At 41.6% G+C, this 20,841-nt stretch overlaps 2 protein-coding genes across 2 annotated transcripts; one reads left to right on the top strand and one right to left on the bottom strand.

Moving 5' to 3' along the window:
- Positions 1 to 2,415: 2,415 nt before the first annotated feature.
- LOC143115324 (cilia- and flagella-associated protein 100-like) lies at positions 2,416 to 12,365 on the bottom strand. Its single transcript, XM_076277294.1, has 14 exons — positions 12,335 to 12,365; positions 11,943 to 12,049; positions 10,947 to 11,124; positions 10,164 to 10,228; positions 9,520 to 9,683; positions 9,303 to 9,383; positions 8,938 to 9,158; positions 5,032 to 5,122; positions 4,863 to 4,912; positions 4,157 to 4,310; positions 3,587 to 3,722; positions 2,966 to 3,168; positions 2,617 to 2,710; positions 2,416 to 2,529 (listed from the first exon to the last, which is right to left on the bottom strand). The coding sequence occupies exons 1-14, from the start codon at positions 12,363 to 12,365 to the stop codon at positions 2,416 to 2,418; spliced, it is 1,689 nt and encodes a 562-aa protein (XP_076133409.1).
- Positions 12,366 to 14,587: 2,222 nt separating this feature from the next.
- On the top strand, positions 14,588 to 20,418 carry klf15 (Kruppel like factor 15). The gene is made up of 3 exons (XM_076275951.1): positions 14,588 to 14,761; positions 15,806 to 17,048; positions 20,222 to 20,418. Exons 2-3 carry the CDS (start codon positions 15,871 to 15,873, stop codon positions 20,388 to 20,390), a joined length of 1,347 nt encoding a protein of 448 aa, XP_076132066.1. The 5' UTR covers positions 14,588 to 14,761; positions 15,806 to 15,870; the 3' UTR covers positions 20,391 to 20,418.
- Positions 20,419 to 20,841: the final 423 nt, after the last annotated feature.

Here is a 20,841-nt window from a genome sequence, read left to right on the forward strand (position 1 = left end):
GTTCTCTGGTGGTGTATACTATACTAACCTGCTAACCTCTCTCTCTCTCTCTCTTTGTGTGTGTATGTGTGTGCACGTGTGTATATCTATCACAGGTCAGACATATTAAAGGTTAGTATTGGGTTTTCAGTAAGCAATGCAATGCAACATAAATACTACCACAGCTGAAGCCAAGAGGTTCTCTCATACTGTGGTGTTTGTCTTTATATATCCCTTTCTCTGTGTGTGTGTTCTGTATGTCTGGGATAAATGGTACTTTAGTGACACCAAATGGTTGATGCTGAGCAGGACATTTACACCAACTAAAATGCAAGGTGCAAGTTTAAGGGCTCTATTTTAGTGATTGGAAACGCCTGGTCAGAGATGCAAAGTTTAAGGTGTGTCCCGTCCACATTCGCTAATTAAACGCTGTGATTTTGTGATCAGAGGCCTGGCACATACAAAAGGGTTGTTCTTATGTTTCTTAATCAGTCATGGCTGTTTTGGGCGTAACATCCTTTAAAGCAACACCAAAGAACTTTCCCTCTGTCGCACGCACGCTGTTTGTTTATCCAGCACCGGCTTTACAAATAACAATGTCCACAGGCAAGGTAGAATATGTTGCATGATTTATGAAAGTACGATGTATTGCGACATCAAATGCAAGTCAAATTTGTAGTTTCTTATGTCTCATTCCATCGAACTACAGATCCGCTACCCGATCTGGCAAACTTACATAGTGCGGTTATAGCCGATAGAGGGCTGCGAAGCGAATGCAGAAGTGCCGTTCACACTGTTACAAGTTGATGAACCACTGAAACGATTTTGGAAACATTATTTTAAGGTTCAAAAAACTCTTTTGTGTTGCTTTAAACCAATGAGAGTGACATCTGTCATTCCTTTTAACAGCAAGCAGCACAACATCAAAAGCCACGTTGGTATTTTGACAGTCAGTGCATTTGGAATCTGCTTCCAAGCGACACCATGTATGCAACACAGGGATTCCACTAAACCTTGCTTTACTACCTGTGTGTGACTAGCAGAGTGTATAGCCTGAAAAAAAGCAACACTTACCCCAATAATGTTCAAATGACTGAATACAAATCCTAAGGATATTTATTGTGCAGACGAGTTGTTTGGGACTTGTTGCTAAGGGCTGCTTACATCTCGTGGCAGTGCCTTTCGCTTTTGACCAGGTTTTTTTTGGTCAGTGGCGTAATGACTTTTAGAGGGTGTAAGACAGCGTTTTTTTGAATCATGCGCCAGACCACACCTGTTTCGTTAATTGACACACCCTTGGGCGCAATGTTTAATGAATGTGGAGCACATGGTGAAAAATTCATCACTGAATTGGGTGTAAGATAAGAACAAGCCTTGCATCACGCTTTGCGCCGGGTGTACGATAGGGCACTAAAAGTTTGCAGACTCAATAATTATACCTCTGTACATACAAAATATGTAATGTATAGTATATTTCTTTAAATCAAGAAAAAGAAACTACATGCAGACATTTTCACAATGTAATACTAAACCAGGCTCTAAGATGGACCTCATTCATGTTACAAACTTAACTGTATTTATCATTATGGTTATCAATAATATATGATCATATGAACATACAGAAAATCAGGACTTACTTGACTCAAGATGCTACCCAACTCCTGGTACAGGCAATAGTCATCTCATGACTTGACTACTGTAACGCCCTCCTGACAGGTCTCCCAGCCTGCACAGTGAAACCCCTTCATATGATCCAGAACACGGCAGCGCGCCTTGTCTACAACCAACCCAAAAGGGCACACGTTACCCCGCTGCTCATCCAGCTACACTGGCTACCTATGGCGGCCCGCATCAAATTCAAGTCTCTAATGCTTGCCTATAAGTAGTCTCTGGTTCTGCTCCCACTTACTTGAATGCCCTCATACAGGCATATGCTACCTCCAGACCGTTGCGCTCCACAGACAAACGACGTCTAGATCTGCCACCGGTACGCTCAGGCCAATCCAAACTTTTTTCATCTGTTGTTCCTCGTTGGTGGAACATACTACCAGTTCTTACTAGAGCAGGGACATCCCTCTCCATCTTCAAAAAACTCCTGAAGACCCAGCTCTTCAGAGAACATCTCCTCTCGTAGCACTACTTACTAGTCTTGCTGATCCTAGCACTTACCACCTGACTAGAACTGACTCTTGAATGTTTAAAAACAGCACTCACTGATGCACTTATTCTTTTTAAATTGTCCTAGAATTGTTGAGAGAATTGCTTTAAAAAGCTTAAACTGTTTACCATGTTGTTAGTCGCTTTGGTTTAAAATGTGTCAGCCAAATGTAATGTAATGATCATAGAAACAAACAATGTTCACATATATTTTATTATTTTCAATGATGCTTCATATTGCACAAGACTTGAAGCCAAGGGGATTTGCAGCTTGCAGAGCTAAGTAAAAAAGTACTGATGTTTGTCCATCTCTAGATCAGCACTCTCGTCCACCTCGTACTGCAGGTTTTCGTGCATGGGCGGCTGTGAGCGCGGCATGAGTTTCCTGCCCATCTGAAAGCACAGCACCACTCACAGTCAGCACAGCACTGACATTACACAGGTCCATGATGGAATGAAAGTGTGTGTGGGCTCACTCACAGGTTTCTTGATGTCGGCCTGGGCCCTCTCCAAGGCCTTACGGAGACGCTCCTCCTGCTGCTTCTTCTGCTGACACACCTTCTCCTCCCTTTGCCTGTGGCAGCACAGCAGAAAGGTTAGGAGTGCGGAAGAGTCACAGGGGGACTTCCAAACATATTTATTTACATTTGAATCATTTTTAACTACATTGGTAGTTAGATGGTGCTTCCCAGTATTTCCATATATCATTTTGTGGTTCAATTCAAATATAGATGAAAAGATGAAAACACTGGCTGGGCTGAAAAGAGCATGAGTTCACATATGAGGGGCATGAACCCATCAGAGGCGATGCCTGGCAAGTGACCCTGACCGGCTCCTTCGCTCCTTCTCTCGGACCCTCTCCACCATGAGTAGCCGCTCGCGAGGCACCAACTCCAAGGCCTCCAGAAGCTCCTCAATGCGGCTTTCAATGCTGGTGAGCATCTGCAGCGTGGTGAGGTTGGCCTCCGTCTCGCCTACGCAGAGATGGTACACCTCCCCCACCGTCTTGCCCAGGGACTCCAGCATGCGGTCCTGCAAGGGAGCAAGCAGCCAGGGGGAGAAATGGAGGATGGAGCAAAGGAGGAAAGTTCAATCCCTTCAAATGGATTACAAGGTACATTATAATGATATGCTGCAACTGTATGATTAGGCTTTTGGCTCCTGCAACCTTTCATGCTTTCTAGCTATTCCCAGGACACAGCTTTTAACAACCAAACACAACTCATTTCCCTCGGCAATTCTATGCAATTGTGAGATTACTTCACATATTGTAACAGTTTTGGTTGAACAATTTATTAATTTCTTACATTTCTTAAGGAGAAGCATTCATTCAGAGCGAGAGAGAATAATGGCAGGTAATGATTTCAGCAAATCTCTGTGATTTGTAATTGTGTTTGTGTGTGTGTGTGTGTGTGTGTGTGTGTGTGTGTGTGTGTGTAGCAATACAAACCTGATGATCTGCTTTGTATTCTCCGAAAGAGAAGAGGCGAGCTTTCAGCTCCAGCTCAGCTTTGTTCTCTTTCACCCTCTCAATGGCACAACTGATGATTTCAACCTGCTGAGCCAGCTGCTCAGTCTCCTGCTCCCTGCACGGACACACACACACACACACACACAATGTTTGGTTTAACTCTTTATCCAATATCATTTACAATTAAACAAGGCACAAATACCTGATATCATATACAGCAGAATGTTTATGCTAATACTATACTATGTGTGGACATTAGCCTAAGCTAATACTATACTATGTGTGGACATTAGCCTAAGCTAATACTATACTATGCGTGGACATTAGCCTAAGCTAATAATACTATATACTATGTGTGGACATTAGCCTAAGCTAATACTATACTATGTGTGGACATTAGCCTAAGCTAATCCTATACTATGCGCGGACATTAGCCTAAGCTAATAATACTATATACTATGCGTGGACATTAGCCTAAGCTAATAATACTATATACTATGTGTGGACATTAGCCTAAGCTAATGCAGCATCAGTAGTGAGGCCCCTGACATCTTTTTGCGGGTGTTGAGCATGGTGATGCGGAACTCCTCCAGAGACTCCTCAGTGTCCTGGGAGTTCTGAATCAGGTTCAGATTCTGCTTCTCCAGCTCCGTCAGCAGGTCCAGCAGCTGCTGTGGATCCGTGAAGAACAGCTGAGGGTCCTGCACACACGCACAAATTAATATAACATAATGAAAGGCACACATGCACTGTGAAAAATATGGACCTTCATCTTGCATTTTTAAAAGATTAAACACCGTCCAGCTATGTGTTTGTAGAAAACAGTCTTTTTTAATTTAACAAACTGTTTTAAAATGGCTGTTACACATACAACTTGCTCATCTACATCGGTCTGCCTCCACACACCAAAATCCTGGACCTTTTGTAAGGCACCAGAGTGGGTGTCGCCCAATTAACCCATTACCCCACCTGTAGACAATTAGCAGTTAATAGTCCGACAGGCCATGTGCAAAAGCGCATTCAATTAAAACAGTGTCCTAAAACAGGGAAGATGTAGTCAGCATCTTCACATGCACCTACAACTGATCAAGGTATCACACTGCATGCAACGAATAACAATACAATAGAATGGCATAAGAAAAAATTCATACACCTCATTCTTTTTGGCACACTGTATAACCATGACCATAGCACTTTGTCTATCTACAGTTCCTGAATCAAAAGCCATGAAACTAGAGAACGAATATGTGCCTTGCCTTATACTCAGAGAGATCAGCCTCAATTATGGGAGACGGTAGTTCCTTCCTGAGACAAAAAAAACCAAACAAATTCCTCTCAATTTCAAAAAAATGACATTTACTTCAGTGCTATACACATCAAATGCAGATGATTTGTATAGCATGGATAAACAAAATTGCACTTACGTCTTGCTCTCCTTTATTGTGGGCATCGCTCCTTTGCGATGACTTTTGGGGTCAACCACAGGGGGCAGTTCTCTCGCATTGCTATCCTTTCCTGTGAAGACATATCATGGGCTATATTTTAGCAATCTGAAACGCACGGTCTGAAGCGGATGGTTTATAGACGTTTATGGTGTGGTGAGTCCAAAATCGTTATCTTAACGGTGTAATAAGTTCGCCAGACGCCAAGCGCATTGTTCAAAAGGGTTGTTCTTATGTTTCTTAATCAATCATGGGTGTGTTTTGGGTGTAACATCCATTAAACCAATGAGAGTGACATCTGTCATACCTTTAAAGGCAAGGAGCGCAACATCAAACAGCATGTCAGTATTTTGACAGTCAGTGCATCTTTAATAAGCTTATACTTATATAAGCAAACGTGAATAAAAGCAAAATAAGGTTGCTGTGAGAGTTATCAGTGTGTATGTGATTTAGGCGACCATTACATTTCTTTTAGCTTTTTTTTTTAGCTTCGTCACCAACAAAGTCGCAGTCAACCTACTGTACCTGTGGATAGGTTTGGCAAGCTTAACTTTATATGTCGTAACGTCAACTAAACTCATACTCGCTTTGGATAAAAGTGTCTGCTAAATTAATACATGCAAATGTAACCTTTATAACTCATTTGTAAATGCGTTGCAGGGCATAAAAAGTCCTCACTTTAGATGAGCTCACAAAATGACATTAACTAAGTATAAAACATCTATTTACAAAAAATTTTGAGGCAGTTATTTTAACCATTTATAACTGTGTGTACAAATGCTTTACTAATGAGAAATAATGTATGAGCAATACAATGATGAACAACCCATTTACTAATAATCAGGGGTGGGTAGTAACACGCTACAAGTAACGCACATAAGTAAAAAAGTATTTTTTTTGTGGAACGGCAACTTTCCATATTCCTTTTTCAAAACGGTACTTCTACTTTTACTCAAGTACATTTTTGAGCCAGTAATCTAGTCTTTACTTCGCTACATATTCAATTGTGCCTTTTGTTACAAGTACAAGTTTATTATCGGAGGAGAAAGTATCTCGAGAGATAAAAGCGCACCTCTCCCTCGGTGTACAACAGCGTGGGAGAAAATTAACAGGGCTTCAGAATGCATTGCTATGTTTCCCGGCGATTATAAAAGTAATGGGGCAGCCGTGGCCTACTGGTTAGCACTTCGGACCTGTAACCGGAGGGTTGCCGGTTCGAACCCCGACCAGTAGGCACGGCTGAAGTGCCCTTGAGCAAGGCACCTCACCCCTCACTGCTCCCCGAGCACCGCTGTTGTTGCAGGCAGCTTACTGCGCCGGGATTAGTGTGTGCTTTACCTCACTGTGTGTACACTGTGTGCTGTGTCTGTTTCACTAATTCATGGATTGGGATAAATGCAGAGACCAAATTTCCCTCACGGGATCAAAAGAGTATATATACTTCTACTTATACTACTTAATGACTGGCCTACCGGTATGTAGAATCAATCAGATCACGTTGTAGCCTACTACACGGAAGTAAACACACACACACACCATTACCCCCACACATACACATTCACAACCGAACACACACAAACATAAAACACACACACACATGCAGGCAAGCAGACACACACACACACACACACACCATTACTCCCACACACACACTCGAAAGCGAATTCAAACACACACACACACAGAAGCACACATATAAACAAAAGCAAATGCACACATGCACACACTCATTTACATACACAAAAGTTGCAAGAGTAGGGAATGGAGTAGGAGATGGAGACAAATTGACAAGCGTGATTTATTTTTGCGGAGAGAATGTGCAGGACTGAGGGACAGTCATATTTTGTACCGCTTTGCGATACATCTAGTTTACTTTCACTATTGACTGACAAGGGGTTACAGTCGAAAAACTGAAAAAAAAAGCAACACTTACCCCAATAATGTTCACATGACTGAATAAAAATCCTACGGATAGCCTATTCATCCTGAAAATTAGTTGTTGCCTGGGACTCGTAGCCCTTGTTGCCAAGGGCTTATCTTGTCACAATGCGTCTGTGCTTTATATGCACCTTTCACTAGACCAGGTTTTTCTTGGTCAGTGGCGTATGATTTGTAGTGGGTGTAAGATAGCGATTTTTGGATCCTGCGCCTGACCACACCTATTTCTTTAATTGACACGCCCGTTGGGTTGAAAGTGGCCCTGGGCTATGGCAAATAGACCTGCTTCTGTGATGCTATATGAAGTATGTGTGTGCATATGTACAACATTTTTGCATGATTATATAAAAGGATTTTCACTGATTTATATAAGTATATATAAATATATAAGTAAGTATATATACTTTTTTGATCCAGTGAGGGAAATTTGGTCTCTGCATTTATCCCAATCCGTGAATTAGTGAAACACACTCAGCACACAGTGAAGTGAAGCACACACTAATCCCGGCGCAGTGAGCTGCCTGCAACAACAGCGGCGCTCGGGGAGCAGTGAGGGGTTAGGTGCCTTGCTCAAGGGCACTTCAGCCGTGCCTACTGGTCGGGGTTCGAACCGGCTTACAAGTCCGAAGGGCTAACCAGTAGGCCACGGCTGCCCCTCGGCTGAATTGCCACTATTAAATTACTTTATTCCTTAAATTATTAAATTAAAGGAATTTCACTGATTTGCCGCTATTCTATTAAATGTCCACTAAAGGACCAACAGATATGTTTGATTTTACCAAATACATCCAGAATATCCTTTTGAGTTTTTCAATTATAGCAATCAATGTGAAAGGGCTAGAGATTTTGATGTTTGATTTTACCAAATACATCCAGAATATCCTTTTGAGTTTTTCAATTATAGCAATCAAGGTGAAAGGGCTAGAGATTTTGATGTTTGATTTTACCAAATACATCCAGAATATCCTTTTGAGTTTTTCAATTATAGCAATCAATGTGAAAGGGCTAGAGATTTTGATGTTTGATTTTACCAAATACATCCAGAATATCCTTTTGAGTTTTTCAATTATAGCAATCAAGGTGAAAGGGCTAGAGATTTTGATGTTTGATTTTACCAAATACATCCAGAATATCCTTTTGAGTTTTTCAATTATAGCAATCAAGGTGAAAGGGCTAGAGATTTTGATGTTTGATTTTACCAAATACATCCAGAATATCCTTTTGAGTTTTTCAATTATAGCGATCAAGGTGAAAGGGCTAGAGATTTTGATGTTTGATTTTACCAAATACATCCAGAATATCCTTTTGAGTTTTTCAATTATAGCGATCAATGTGAAAGGGCTAGAGATTTTGATGTTTGATTTTACCAAATACATCCAGAATATCCTTTTGAGTTTTTCAATTATAGCAATCAATGTGAAAGGGCTAGAGATTTTGATGTTTGATTTTACCAAATACATCCAGAATATCCTTTTGAGTTTTTCAATTATAGCAATCAAGGTGAAAGGGCTAGAGATTTTGATGTTTGATTTTACCAAATACATCCAGAATATCCTTTTGAGTTTTTCAATTATAGCAATCAATGTGAAAGGGCTAGAGATTTTGATGTTTGATTTTACCAAATACATCCAGAATATCCTTTTGAGTTTTTCAATTATAGCAATCAATGTGAAAGGGCTAGAGATTTTGATGTTTGATTTTACCAAATACATCCAGAATATCCTTTTGAGTTTTTCAATTATAGCAATCAATGTGAAAGGGCTAGAGATTTTGATGTTTGATTTTACCAAATACATCCAGAATATCCTTTTGAGTTTTTCAATTATAGTGATCAATGTGAAAGGGCTAGAGATTTTGATGTTTGATTTTACCAAATACATCCAGAATATCCTTTTGAGTTTTTCAATTATAGCGATCAATGTGAAAGGGCTAGAGATTTGGGGAGTGTACGTTTGCTTGCTGTAGTGACAGATGGCCCCTGCACTGCCGTGGCTGCTGTTTGCTGCTGCTGGTGGATGCTCTCGGCTGCTGTTTGCTGCTGCTGGTGGATGCTCTCGGCCATCTCCCTCCGCCACTGCTGCCTCTCCTGCCACTCCGGCGGGGACAGTTTCAGCAGGAACTCTTTGTAGTTGGTGTACTCCTTCAAAATGTCCTCATACTTGGAGATATCACTGTGCATTTCAACACCCAGAGAAAGAATCACATGTGCAGTAGAAACAATTAGAAATACGAGATCATAAACACACTGCACAAATGCAGTCACCATTTGGAATGTTTTTGATAGGTTAAGTGATAATCTTTCTCTGTGTCTGTACCTTTTCACTGCCACTATTTTCCCTGTAATCTTTTTGATATCTGCAATTTTCTCTAGCCTGGCTTTAGTCTCTTGTTCAGCACTGTGGTGGAAGTATATGGAATACATGTTTAATCACAGTCCAAAAATCATATTATCATATATATCTATACATCTACATAATATAAATTATTTGTCAGAGTCTACATATCTGTGAGATGATTATCAAACGTAAATACATTTTTATGGCCTGCACAGAGCTCTTGTCATTCTCCTTGAGGAACTCATCAAACATGACTGCATCTTCGTCCAGGAAGTGCAAGGCCCGCTGTAGCTTGGTCTCTTCTGCCTTGGCCACCTCAGTTAGATTGGTCATCACCTCTTGCTTCACTGCCAGTGAGTACTACCATTGGGAGTTATCCCCAAAAAAAAGGAAAAAAGAGACAAACCTTTTGAGCTGGATTCTCCCAGTCATCTCAGATGTCTTATTCTACATCTCCCACTATTTGGAATTTATTCAGACAGTATACTAGTGGGTTATACACATTCTCTTTTGGTACTTACTACTAATTAGTAAGTAGAGATCAAGGCTTACTAGGTCATTATTAAGATTATATCAAGAATAAAGGCCTAATTCGTCATGAACAAGAAATTTGCGAATACACGCCTAACAAATGATTAATGTTGCCTAACACATGCCTTACACGTCACTAATACAGGCATTAATTAGGTATGTATTAGTGGCTAACATGTGAACCTTAAAATAAAGTGTTACCCTGTTTTCATTTACAGGAAGTGTTTTACCAAAATATTGATTTGAGAAAGTAGCTACTGTATATGAGAGAAGTAAAATATTTTAAACTTCACTGATCTTTTCCCTTACCTCAAGCAGAAACATGTCCTTCTTTTTGCTGATGTAGTCACGGATTTTTTCTTTGTCATTTTGTTCTAAAATGAGATTGAGAAAAATATTTGTATGGATGGTAACTTTTTAATAAATTTGATAATCAGGCCTTAAGTGGTGTCAATAGAACATTATTAATAAAATGTTAATCAAACATTAAAACAAACGCCTGAGGGGTTCACTACAAAGTGAGACTACTGGTTTATCTAGGTAACCTCAGGAGAAGGTTGATCACTGAACAACACTGCACTGAACATCTAAATGTGACATGCTCTTTTGAGATCAGTGGTTCCTTCTGAAGTTACTTGAATAAGCCCAGAAACCTTGGTTCACAGGTATAGCCCTCAGTTGCCCCAAGAAAACTGACTCCAGTGAAGTAGAAGAGTACTCTATGAAAGGAATACAAATCAACTGAAATCTTCAATATATGGCATGGATTGAACATGCTCTGCATGAAAGACAGAGAGGGCACATATTATTGCTCTTTGGAAACTAGGTATGCACTGTAGCTTAACATAGACATAGCATGTCTGTCAAATCCTTATATCTGCACAGATTAAACCTCAACTACTGTAGATAGTCTGGACGCTGTTTACTGCTCATGACCATCATCACAGTTTCACCGATTGCAGTTAGGGTTTTTCTCTGAAAAGGCAACTGGGTGCCCCGATACTTCCCCTTTTAATAATTTACTGAAAACAAAGGGTCATTTAGCGAACTAGGATTTACGAGGCAAACTGATTTGTTGTATGCTCTACAAACCTTGGATAGCAGCTTTCCTCCAGGAAGGACCACTTCTGAGGGAGGTATTGGCTGTCTTGAAATCAGCTTCATTCTCCCCCCTCTTCAGAGCCTGGCGAAATTCCACCCGTTTGTCCTGGATTTTCCCCAAATATGTGCTCTTCTGGTGGACCTTCAGCTCCTTCTGGTGCTCCAGCTCCTATGGGATCATAGAGAACAGTGTCATAACTAAATGTGCTGTGGCATGCCACCAGCCAGTTGTTTATTGTTGTATCCTGCACCCTGGTGTTTGATTAACCTAGGTTGGTGATTGGCTATGGACAGTGATTGCTGTACAGTGAAGAAATGCCTTTACAGATTCTAGGTACAGCCTGCGGCACATGTTGTGGCTGTATCAAGCCAATTTTGCATTGATGCTGTATCCTGCTGTCACAGGCCAACCCGGCTCTTCTAGATCCTGAGCTGAGTTTTCCCTGTCCTGCTACCTGTCATCTCACTGCCCTACCTGTGCACGACCTTGATTGCTTTTTGGATTACAGATTCGCTTATCGCTCGGCTCACTGGTAAGGACCTCGGACTGTTTCTTGGATTGATTGTTTACCTGCCTGCCTGCACTGTGTAACGACCTCGGACTGTTCTTGGATTTATTCTGTACCTGCCTGCCCCGTGTAACGACATTGGACTATTTGAAATTATGCTTACTACTGTATCTTTCGTTAGAGACTTTGTTGCAATAAAATACTTTGTTTGCCTTATCCACTGCATCCGTGTCTGCTTTGGGGTCCAAATCTGCCCACAGGCCCATATGGCGTGACACCTGTGTCATGTTGTAGTATTCATTTAGCTGTTCATCAAGCACTGTGGGAAGCCCCCAATAGCACAAGGAATTTCATCTGTATTAGTAAAATTGGGTTGCTACATAGCATAGCCAGTTATGTACACAGCAAAAGATTTCATAGATCAATTAGGTGTGGTCTGTAATCACCAAGAGTTTCTGTAATGAATGTGGACACTCACCTGCCTCTTTTTCTTATTCTGTTTGTTTCTGAGGAGAAAGATGTCTTCTTCGGGGAGTTTGAAGGGGTTTCTCAGTGAAATGCTTGAGTCATTATTTCCAGCGCCACCTGCATGAATATCATAGAGAATACATACAATAAAAACATGGCTTTAGATGCCCTCACGTGCAGTGCTTCGAGTGTATAATGAGGTGTGGATGAAGTGGTGTTATATTGGCACAGCAGCTTTTATTTGGAGGTTTGGGAGAGAAATGTCAGTGGTGAAAGGGTGCAACTAAGCCCAGGGAAGACACACACAAATACATATGATATAGCCTAGCAAAGACATAATCATTTTCATTCAGATATTGATAAATAACTGTCTCTTTTAAAGGTGTGGTGATAGCTTGTCACCTGACTGTGGAGACTCTGCTTTGCCTCCCATCTTCATATTCATCAGGGCAGTTTGTCTTTCTGCAGCAGTGAAAACAAGTGATGTGAAGAGACAGATGGAATATAGTATCAATACATTCATGAAAAGGCCTCAGCTTTTTAATCTAAAGTAGCCTATGTTATAAAAATGGCTCAGAATCAGTTGATCAAACACATGTTTTTGTTTCCTATCCGTTTCCATTATTTCAATATAATTTTCATAATTTGTACATTGCACTGTTTCTTCCATTCTTTCCTGGTAGCCTACATGGCTTCACATTTGGGTAATTATATTAAAAACTAAAGCAACATCAAATTACATGGCTAAAATTAGGCCTACTTACTTTGTCAGATGGATTCACCAACGCTTGCATTTCACAAACCCAGTCACATGAATGAAAACGATCTTTGATTTAATCTAGCCTATGTAGACGTTGTCTGAAAATGTCAGAAACAAAGTGTTAGCTTACAGTTTGAGGTTGTTTTATTTATGAAGGTACTACGAACACCAGGTAGAGTTGATCAACAAAATGACGAGAATTTACCCTAATATCATCGCGGATAAAATAGGCCTAATCCTGGATAATCTCTGAGGAATGTTGCTTGACACCCTCCTCGTCAAATCAATACTGCGTCATAAATGTGTAATAAATCTGGCTCTGTAGCCGAGCGCTCTAGAATCATATAGAATCTTTGCTCTGTAGTATGAGTGGCGGGAACGTCATAATTGAACTTCAAACATTTAGTAGGCCTACTTGCATAGCCGACAGATGGCGATGAAGACACAGTTTCTCCACAGAAAGAGAAGAGCTACTGTCTGAAATTTTGAATGAGCAGTGGGATGACTTTGCAAGTGTATTTTTCTCATTAAAAGACTCAGTGAAACGTTTCCATTAATTGGTAGGTCCTACTGCATTATTGTTGAAGCATGATGAATTTGAACCAAACTAAATTGATTTTAACTAAACTATAGAAACTTTGACCAGACAGTCAGTTATGTGACCTACTTGAGGTTATGGGTTATTATGAGAAAGGGAAAAAAACGCCATTAATTAGGCTAGTTTTATACACATTGTTTTATGTGTATGGTTATGGTTATGGAATTTAGCAAAAGCCTTTGTCCAAATTGACAATAAAACAATACAAAATTAACCATACAAAACATTTCCATAGCCATTAGCCTAATGATGATATTATTGCTTAACTCACTGAGTAACGTGGACCTCCGAACTCAATTGAATACCACTGAGTCAAAATGGAACAAACATAATCCCAGTGACCTGTTTTTTGAACTCTGGCCAAAACAAGAAGAAGTATTTGTTGGTAGAAGATGCCCTTGAGTGTAGTGAAAGAACATGCAGCCTTTGACCTTGTCATGTTTTTAAAGGATTTAACAAACAAAGAGTAGCCCTGCTGCAGATAACCCAGGGTCAGAGGCATGTGCTGGTGTGCTGGGGAAGGGCACAAACCTCACCAGCAGGTCAGCTCCTCTCTTGTCACACTTTAATCAGTATGGGTAGGCCCAGGTGGCTAATAGATAATATGACTGACTGACTTAGGCTACTCAGTAGGCTATACCTCACTGACTTTGCCCACAACTTTACTGGAGATGTTGTCTGCTATGTTGAGTGCTGTAATGAATACTGATGCCAAAAAAGAACGTTTAAAATTGTAAATGTGTTAGAATTACTTTCTTTAATCTGAAGTAGAGTCATTTGTTGGATGTGTTTTTTTTTTTTGTTGCTGCCATTACAAAATGGCATGTCATTGAGAATCTATGATGCATTTGATCTTGTCTAATGGCTCAACAGCGATGGCACCAGCTGTGAACTGTGAAGATCTGAATAGGAAGATCCTTTGCCAAGACGGTCACCAAAGTCGATACCAGCTGTCTAGGCAACATGTAGGCCTATAGGCTACAACATGTGTCTCAGCCATATTGGAAGGACATGTTCTGGTTCTCATGGGGGGAATGTTTTCCAATATTGACTATTATAGATAGTTTCCATAGTAAAACTTAATCATTTTTGTTAGCCAGTTGTGCGCAACTTTGGTGTGGCTGTCGGCTGTTGAACAGCAATTGTTCCATTGACGACACACAGACGACAGTCCAGCCTCTGACAAATCCGACCAATCCCTGAGAGGGCAGCAGACGAGCCTTCACAACCTACCCATAGTTTTCTCTGAACTTACTCGGCAGTAATCATGTGATGGTAATGTAGTAGTAGCCAAGTCTACAACAGGCAAAGACCGCATGATCGTCACTGTGCTCAGTGTTGCAATGTGAAGCTTGACGGAAGGTCACACACACACACACACACTCGTCGACTGGTACAGAATTTAAGAAGACGCTGTAGGTGAAAGAATAGGACTTGATTGTAGATAGGATACCAGACTTTAAATTGAAAGGTAAGTTTGATTCATTTTGTTATTTATTGCTAGATTTATTTTGCATATGTTAAGTCTGGGGAGGCGTTTGTTTACGAGACCACAATGGTGGTCATATCTGGGTTTATATCTGGGTTTAATGCATTTGTGGAACAGTTTAGTGCATTTCAGTGTTCCTCCAAATGGCATAATGAAACTATGCAGAAACAACTCGTTGTCCTCGCCGGTTGCATTGAGAAGCTTGCTGCTTATTTCTTCCGAAGACGCTATAAAGATTTAAAGGATGTATGCAAGTTATTCATGTTATTACAACAGCGCAAAGGTTCAAGATGTATGCAACGGATCAAAGTTATTACAACTTAGGATATAGCTAGCTCCTGCACCTTGCCTGATTACATAATACGACTGTAGGTTTTTCACTTTTGTAAGATAATTTGAATATATTTCAAATATATAAAAAAATATGTCCTATATCTGTAATCCACATCAATGCTGTTCTGGTGACATTGCCCTTTGAAGGTTGGGTTATTCTCGGTTAATTGTCAACGCGGATTTGGGCGCCCGAAGCTCTTCATAGGCTTATTCTGTGGACTGTGTGTAGTTACAGTAGTATGGGATTGTTTATTAGTTAAGATCACATAGGGTTTAACGATATTACAGTTAAGTTCTTTGACACATTACAAGGATCAGTTTAATGCAGTTTGTATCAGAATTATAAGTTCCAAAGTAGAATAAATATAGTTTGCTTTCCCTGCAATTTAAATGTTATTATTTTATAAATAGGTAAGTTCATTATAAATGGTGAAGCAAGCCCAAGGTTGTACATTTTTCCATTCTGTAGTGAGGCTGTAGCTTTGTTACATATGTTCTCTCTGTCATACCCCTTGTGCCTGACAAACTATAGAAGTTGGTTAGGGTTTCAGTTTCCAATGATGAGATCCACATTTGTGTGTGTGTGTGTGTGTGCGTGTGCGTGTGTGTGTGTGTGTCTGTGTGCCTGTGTCTGTGTTAGTGTGTGTTTTACATGTGGTATTGACAATAATGTATTGTTTATGCTCGTTGTAGGAAAAAGGACCTTGTTGAAGCCTCCCAAAAGGAAACTGCTGGGTTTTAGTGGGAGGGAGCAGGGAATGGTGGATCACTTGCTTACCAGAGAAGAGACCTCCCTGCCTTTCTCTTGTTCCCCACCAGGCTACAGCCACTTAGCTATGGTTACAGACGAGGGTGTCTATCACATGCTGCCCTCGCCCTTCTCTGAGGACGACCAGAGCGACACCTCCAGCCTGCGCTCCTGCTCCAGCCCCGAGTCCCAGGTGCTGGGGTCCAGCTACGGCAGCAGCAGCAGCAGCGGTGAGAGCCAGGATGGGCTCCTGGACTTCCTGCTCTCGCAGGCCACGCTGAGCAGAACCTCCTCTTCCGCCGCCAGCGCCCCCAGCACGGTCCCTCCCCTTCTGCCCATGGGGCTCGCCTGGGAGTCACGGCGGGAGCGGACGGCCAAAGAGGAGACTTCCGACTTCCCGGTGTTTCCGGCGGATCTGGAGGACCATGCCCGGCTGCTGTTTCAGCCCACGCTGGAGGAGATTGAGGAGTTTCTGGAGGAGAACATGGAGGTGGTCGCTCTCAAGCAGGAGGCCAGCGATGAGACTTTGCTGGAGGGTATAGAACACATCTTTGGGTGTGAGGCTTTTGCACAGAACCCAGACCAAACTGTTTCCACCAGTGTTGATTTGGTCACTGTTGACACTGAGAGTGAGAATGCAGAGCTCATGACGGGTTCCCCTGTGAGTGCTGCATCGGGTGTTAAAAAGGAGGATTCCTCCAGCAAGTCAGCAGTGGCGGATGGGACAAGTGTACCGGTCATTTTACAAATACAGCCCATCCAGATCAAACAGGAGCAAAGCCCGAATGGATCTCCGGCACCACAGCCCACCCCGTCAGCCTCGGACATCAAAATTGCCCAACTCCTGGTCAACATCCAGGGTCAGACTTTCGCACTGGTTCCTCAGGTGGCACCGCCAGCTAATCGTAACGGCTCTTCCTCAAAGTTTGTCCGCATTGCCCCTGTTCCCATCGCAGCCAAGCCCATGGGTTTGGCAGAGGGAGGCATTGCTGGTTCCCAGGGCACGGGCCTCCTAGTTGGGGGCCAGAAGTTCCAGAAAAGCTCTGTGGCAGACCTCATCAAAATGCACAAATGCACCTTCCCAGGCTGTGCCAAGATGTACACCAAAAGCAGCCATCTGAAGGCACACCTCCGGAGGCACACAGGAGAGAAGCCCTTCGCCTGCACCTGGCCTGGATGTGGCTGGAGGTGAGATAGAGAGAGTGAGTGAGAGAGAGAGAGAGAGAGAGAGAGAGAGAGAGATTGGTGATATGACAATATTGTTCTTTGGATTCACAAGTAGGAATAACATGTTCAAACAATCAGTTATAATTCCAAAAGATTTTATTTGAAATATTACATCAAATCTCCCATTCCTGCTTCCCAATCTTACAAAATAAAGACATGAGATTAGGATATTTCTTTCTCTGCACATCCTTTAACTAAGTTATGGAGTCCCATCGGCTGGACAACTCTCTGGCCAGAGTCCACTTTCGACTACACATTGATACATCATTATAAGTAACAGATTGCACAGAGTTTTGCATGCAGGTAGAAGATCATGAGCATATTTTGTCACATTTTCCCTATCTCCATTTTTGTCCCTCTCTCACAAAGCTCTAGATTAGATAAAGCCTTTGAAGTAAGGAAAGACTTTGCTCCCTCAGGCATCTGCTGTGTTTGCTGTCCGTCTGCACTTGGCTGCATGCTCTGTTAAAACACAGCCAAACTGCAGTCAAGTTCGCAAACTTGAAATGTGCTGATGCTACAAACACTTTAAATGACGGAGATGAAGCATGACATTTCATGTCAGTGGTCACTGTCAACCGTTTCAACCACGCTTAAACTAATCTAATGGGTTTGAATTGTCAATTGAATGAAGCAAAGGAGCTTGCAGCTATAGATATCACAAACAGCATTGTTTTCAGAAATGTCTTTGTTTGTCTACATAGAACCACAAACAATAGACAGATATGCAGCAGTGATAGCTGAACAGCTATGATATAGATATGACTTCTTATTATGGATGATACATATGAAGACTAAGCTATGATATAGATATGACTTCTTATTATGGATGATACATATGAAGACTAAGCTATGATATAGATATGACTTCTTATTATGGATGATACATATGAAGACTAAGGTGTAGGTGGCAGAAGTGTTGTGGTAGCTGTTGGTATCTGTCTCGGTGTCCCAGGTCAGAGTGTCTCACATTAGCCATAGTATGCATTCATGCCCTCACCCTATCTCCTCGTGCCAGCGTTAGACTGCCACTTATAGACACTCTGGGCTCCACTGTCTTTATCAGTGACCTAGGTTAGCCTCTCTGCAGGGAGAGCTGCACTGCCTCAGGACAGTATGCGGCCTTCAAAGTTGGCATCCGCGACCTCCTCTACGTGGTCAGGAAATGGATGTGAGGGAGAAGAAGAATGCCTCTTTGGCCGTCTGTAATTTGGCTGTCTCGTAGTTCTATGAGCATGTTTCACATTCCTTTGGTTCCCCACGAACAGCAAAAGAGGCCAAGTGACATCCAAATCGACAGGAGCAAGCACACTTCATACTTTCTAAGTACACATGTGTAGATGTCACAACTTCTGAAGTGTGTTTTCATATAGTTTCATATTTCTGCATTTGTCAATGATAAGAATAGTGAAGTTAATTTACCTTATAGAATAGTAGAGTTTTAAACACAACCAAATTTAGTTGGCTCATGATGTATGATGTGAATTGGTGCTTGCTGCAGAGAACACTTCTATTTAATCTAGTTTCTTGTTTCCTCTTCTGTTGTATATCTTGTAGTATGTGTTTGACTTAGAAAAAAATACTCTTGAAAAACTGTTGAATTGGCTGCTGACACTGCATCAGACTGCGTCTGAGATTAATTACAAAGCAATTGCAGCTTGTATAATTGTAGATGATTGCTTGATGGTGATGTTAAATGCTGTGTTGGCTGTGGAATTCAGTTCCATGCATTTGGCTGTATGAAAAAATGAATGATTTGCGTGTGTGTCTGTGTTTGTGTCCATGTGTGTGTGTCCATGTGTGTGTGTGTTGCCACTGATGCTATGTACATGTGTGCTCTAGAGGGCAATGAGTTTAAACTACAGCTGTAGCTCAACAAGCTACAAAAGAGCCCAGTGTGAGAGCTTTGATGACTAGGAGTACAGAAGTACCCAGCAGTGGGGTCACTCCACCCATGCCCAAGGGCCTCCTCCAACACACTCAACATCTCCAACGAGCACATTAAAGAAAGGCATTCGTTCTGGGGCTTGGGAGGCTGGGGACTTACCTTGGTGGAAATATCATAGGGGTTTTTTGCACTTTGAGATGCCAAAGAGGACGTTAGTCTTTCTTGAAGGAAAGCCACTGATAAAGTCATTATCGGTGTAAGGTCTGCTGAGGACATTGATCACATTGATAACATAGTATTTTTGTATGTTGCTGTGGGATGTGGAAGTAATCTCTTCAACCTTTCTTTACACTCACTGGGGAAATGAACCTCTATGTCATGCCAAGTGCTTGATTGCTATGTAATTGTTACTGATATGTCTTGCGGTCTCTTGAAGAGGCCCAGGATTCTATTCTAAGTCCACAAGATTCTGTTCTTAATGACTCTGCAGTAAAGTCCATGGTCATCTCCAAAAATGTAAAGAAAGACAACGTATTTGAGAGGTGTGCAATAGCAGTGAGTTATGGCAGCACTGGACCTGTTGTCATTGTGCTCCTTATTATAAAAAAAATATGCAAATGTTATGTTTGGAGAAAAAATCAACAAATGCAGTACTACTGTTTAGAGATGCACAGAGAAAGCTGGACTTAAATATGTGAATGAATAAGTCAGAGTCCAGGGCAGGAGAGGATTAACTCCTAACTGGACTGTCAGCCAAACAGCAAACAGCCAGAATGTGTGTAACCTCAGTGATGTGACAAGGACTGAATTTATGGTACACATGTGCTGTTTCAAATAAGGGTTGGGCAAAAAGCTACGAGCTGGTGACATTTGCCAGGATAGCGCACATGGTGTCCTCTGGCAGCACATATGTAAAATCCATAGGAACATATGACTCTGCCTAGTAACAAGCAATAATATGACTGTAATCTTTTCCATGGAGATACCTGATGATGATTTTTGTTCTCATTCACAAAGATTCTATTTGTGTTCAATTAGAATACATTTTTAAAATAAATTTGGAAATTATGTAAACTTGTGGTTGTTTATACTACCATGCCATCCTCACTCTCAAATGTGCTACTGGTTGTATTGGAGCAGGGGAGATTACAACATGTCAAATGCATTTGGAAACGCATTTGATGTGGCATGAGATTTGGAAGCAGGTCGCCTGGCTGACTCTTGTTTTCTTTTTTTCTCTCGCTAGGTTCTCAAGGTCAGACGAGCTCTCGCGACACCGACGCTCGCACTCAGGAGTCAAGCCATACCAGTGTTCCGTCTGTGAGAAGAAGTTTGCCCGCAGCGATCACCTGTCCAAACACATCAAAGTCCATCGCTTTCCACGAAGCAGCAGGACAGTGCGCTCTGCAAACTGACCTCAGACAACCCCCTTGGCTTGGACTGGGGCCCAGAGAGGGCTGGGGGGGGGGGGACTGGGGCCCAGAGTGGGGTGGGAGGGGGGGGAGAGAACAAGAGAGAGTGGAGAGAGTTGAAAGGAGAGAGGAGAGGCAAAAATGGGAAAAAGAAAAAAGGAACAAGGGCTGTGAAAAAGCTTGTGTGTGAGATTTAAAGACAGAATGGGTCAAACAGGATGAGAGAGTTTGAAAAGGTGAATGGGAAGACTGAATATGTGTGATAGTGTGTGTGTGTGTGTGTGTGTATGTGTGTGTGTGTGTGTGTGTGTGTGGGTGAGTGTGAGTGTGTGTGATTGTGTTGATGAGGTGATCCAGGAAGAGAAGTTTAAATGTGGTACTGTGATAATTTATTGAATAAGGAAATGACTGAAGGGAAAGATTTCAAACATGAAAAAAACAAAATCTGTTACTT

The sequence above is a fragment of the Alosa pseudoharengus genome, unplaced genomic scaffold, assembly GCF_046254945.1.
Source record: "Alosa pseudoharengus isolate Yale_2024_CS ecotype anadromous, Long Island Sound unplaced genomic scaffold, YU_APseudo_1.1 YU_APseudo_1.1_scf_9, whole genome shotgun sequence".
Lineage (NCBI taxonomy): Eukaryota > Metazoa > Chordata > Actinopteri > Clupeiformes > Clupeidae > Alosa > Alosa pseudoharengus.

Bases quoted from the DNA above. Each gene is read 5' to 3' on its own strand.
- klf15 (XM_076275951.1), top strand. From the start codon at position 15,871: ATGGTGGATCACTTGCTTACCAGAGAAGAGACCTCCCTGCCTTTCTCT. The intron at 17,049-20,221 runs GTGAGATAGAGA...TTCTCTCGCTAG, and splicing joins TGGCCTGGATGTGGCTGGAG to GTTCTCAAGGTCAGACGAGC.
- LOC143115324 (XM_076277294.1), bottom strand. From the start codon at position 12,365: ATGGGAGGCAAAGCAGAGTCTCCACAGTCAG. The intron at 9,159-9,302 runs GTACAGACACAG...TGAAATGCACAG, and splicing joins AAAATAGTGGCAGTGAAAAG to TGATATCTCCAAGTATGAGG. The intron at 2,530-2,616 runs GTGAGTGAGCCC...CTGTGCTTTCAG, and splicing joins AGGCCGACATCAAGAAACCT to ATGGGCAGGAAACTCATGCC.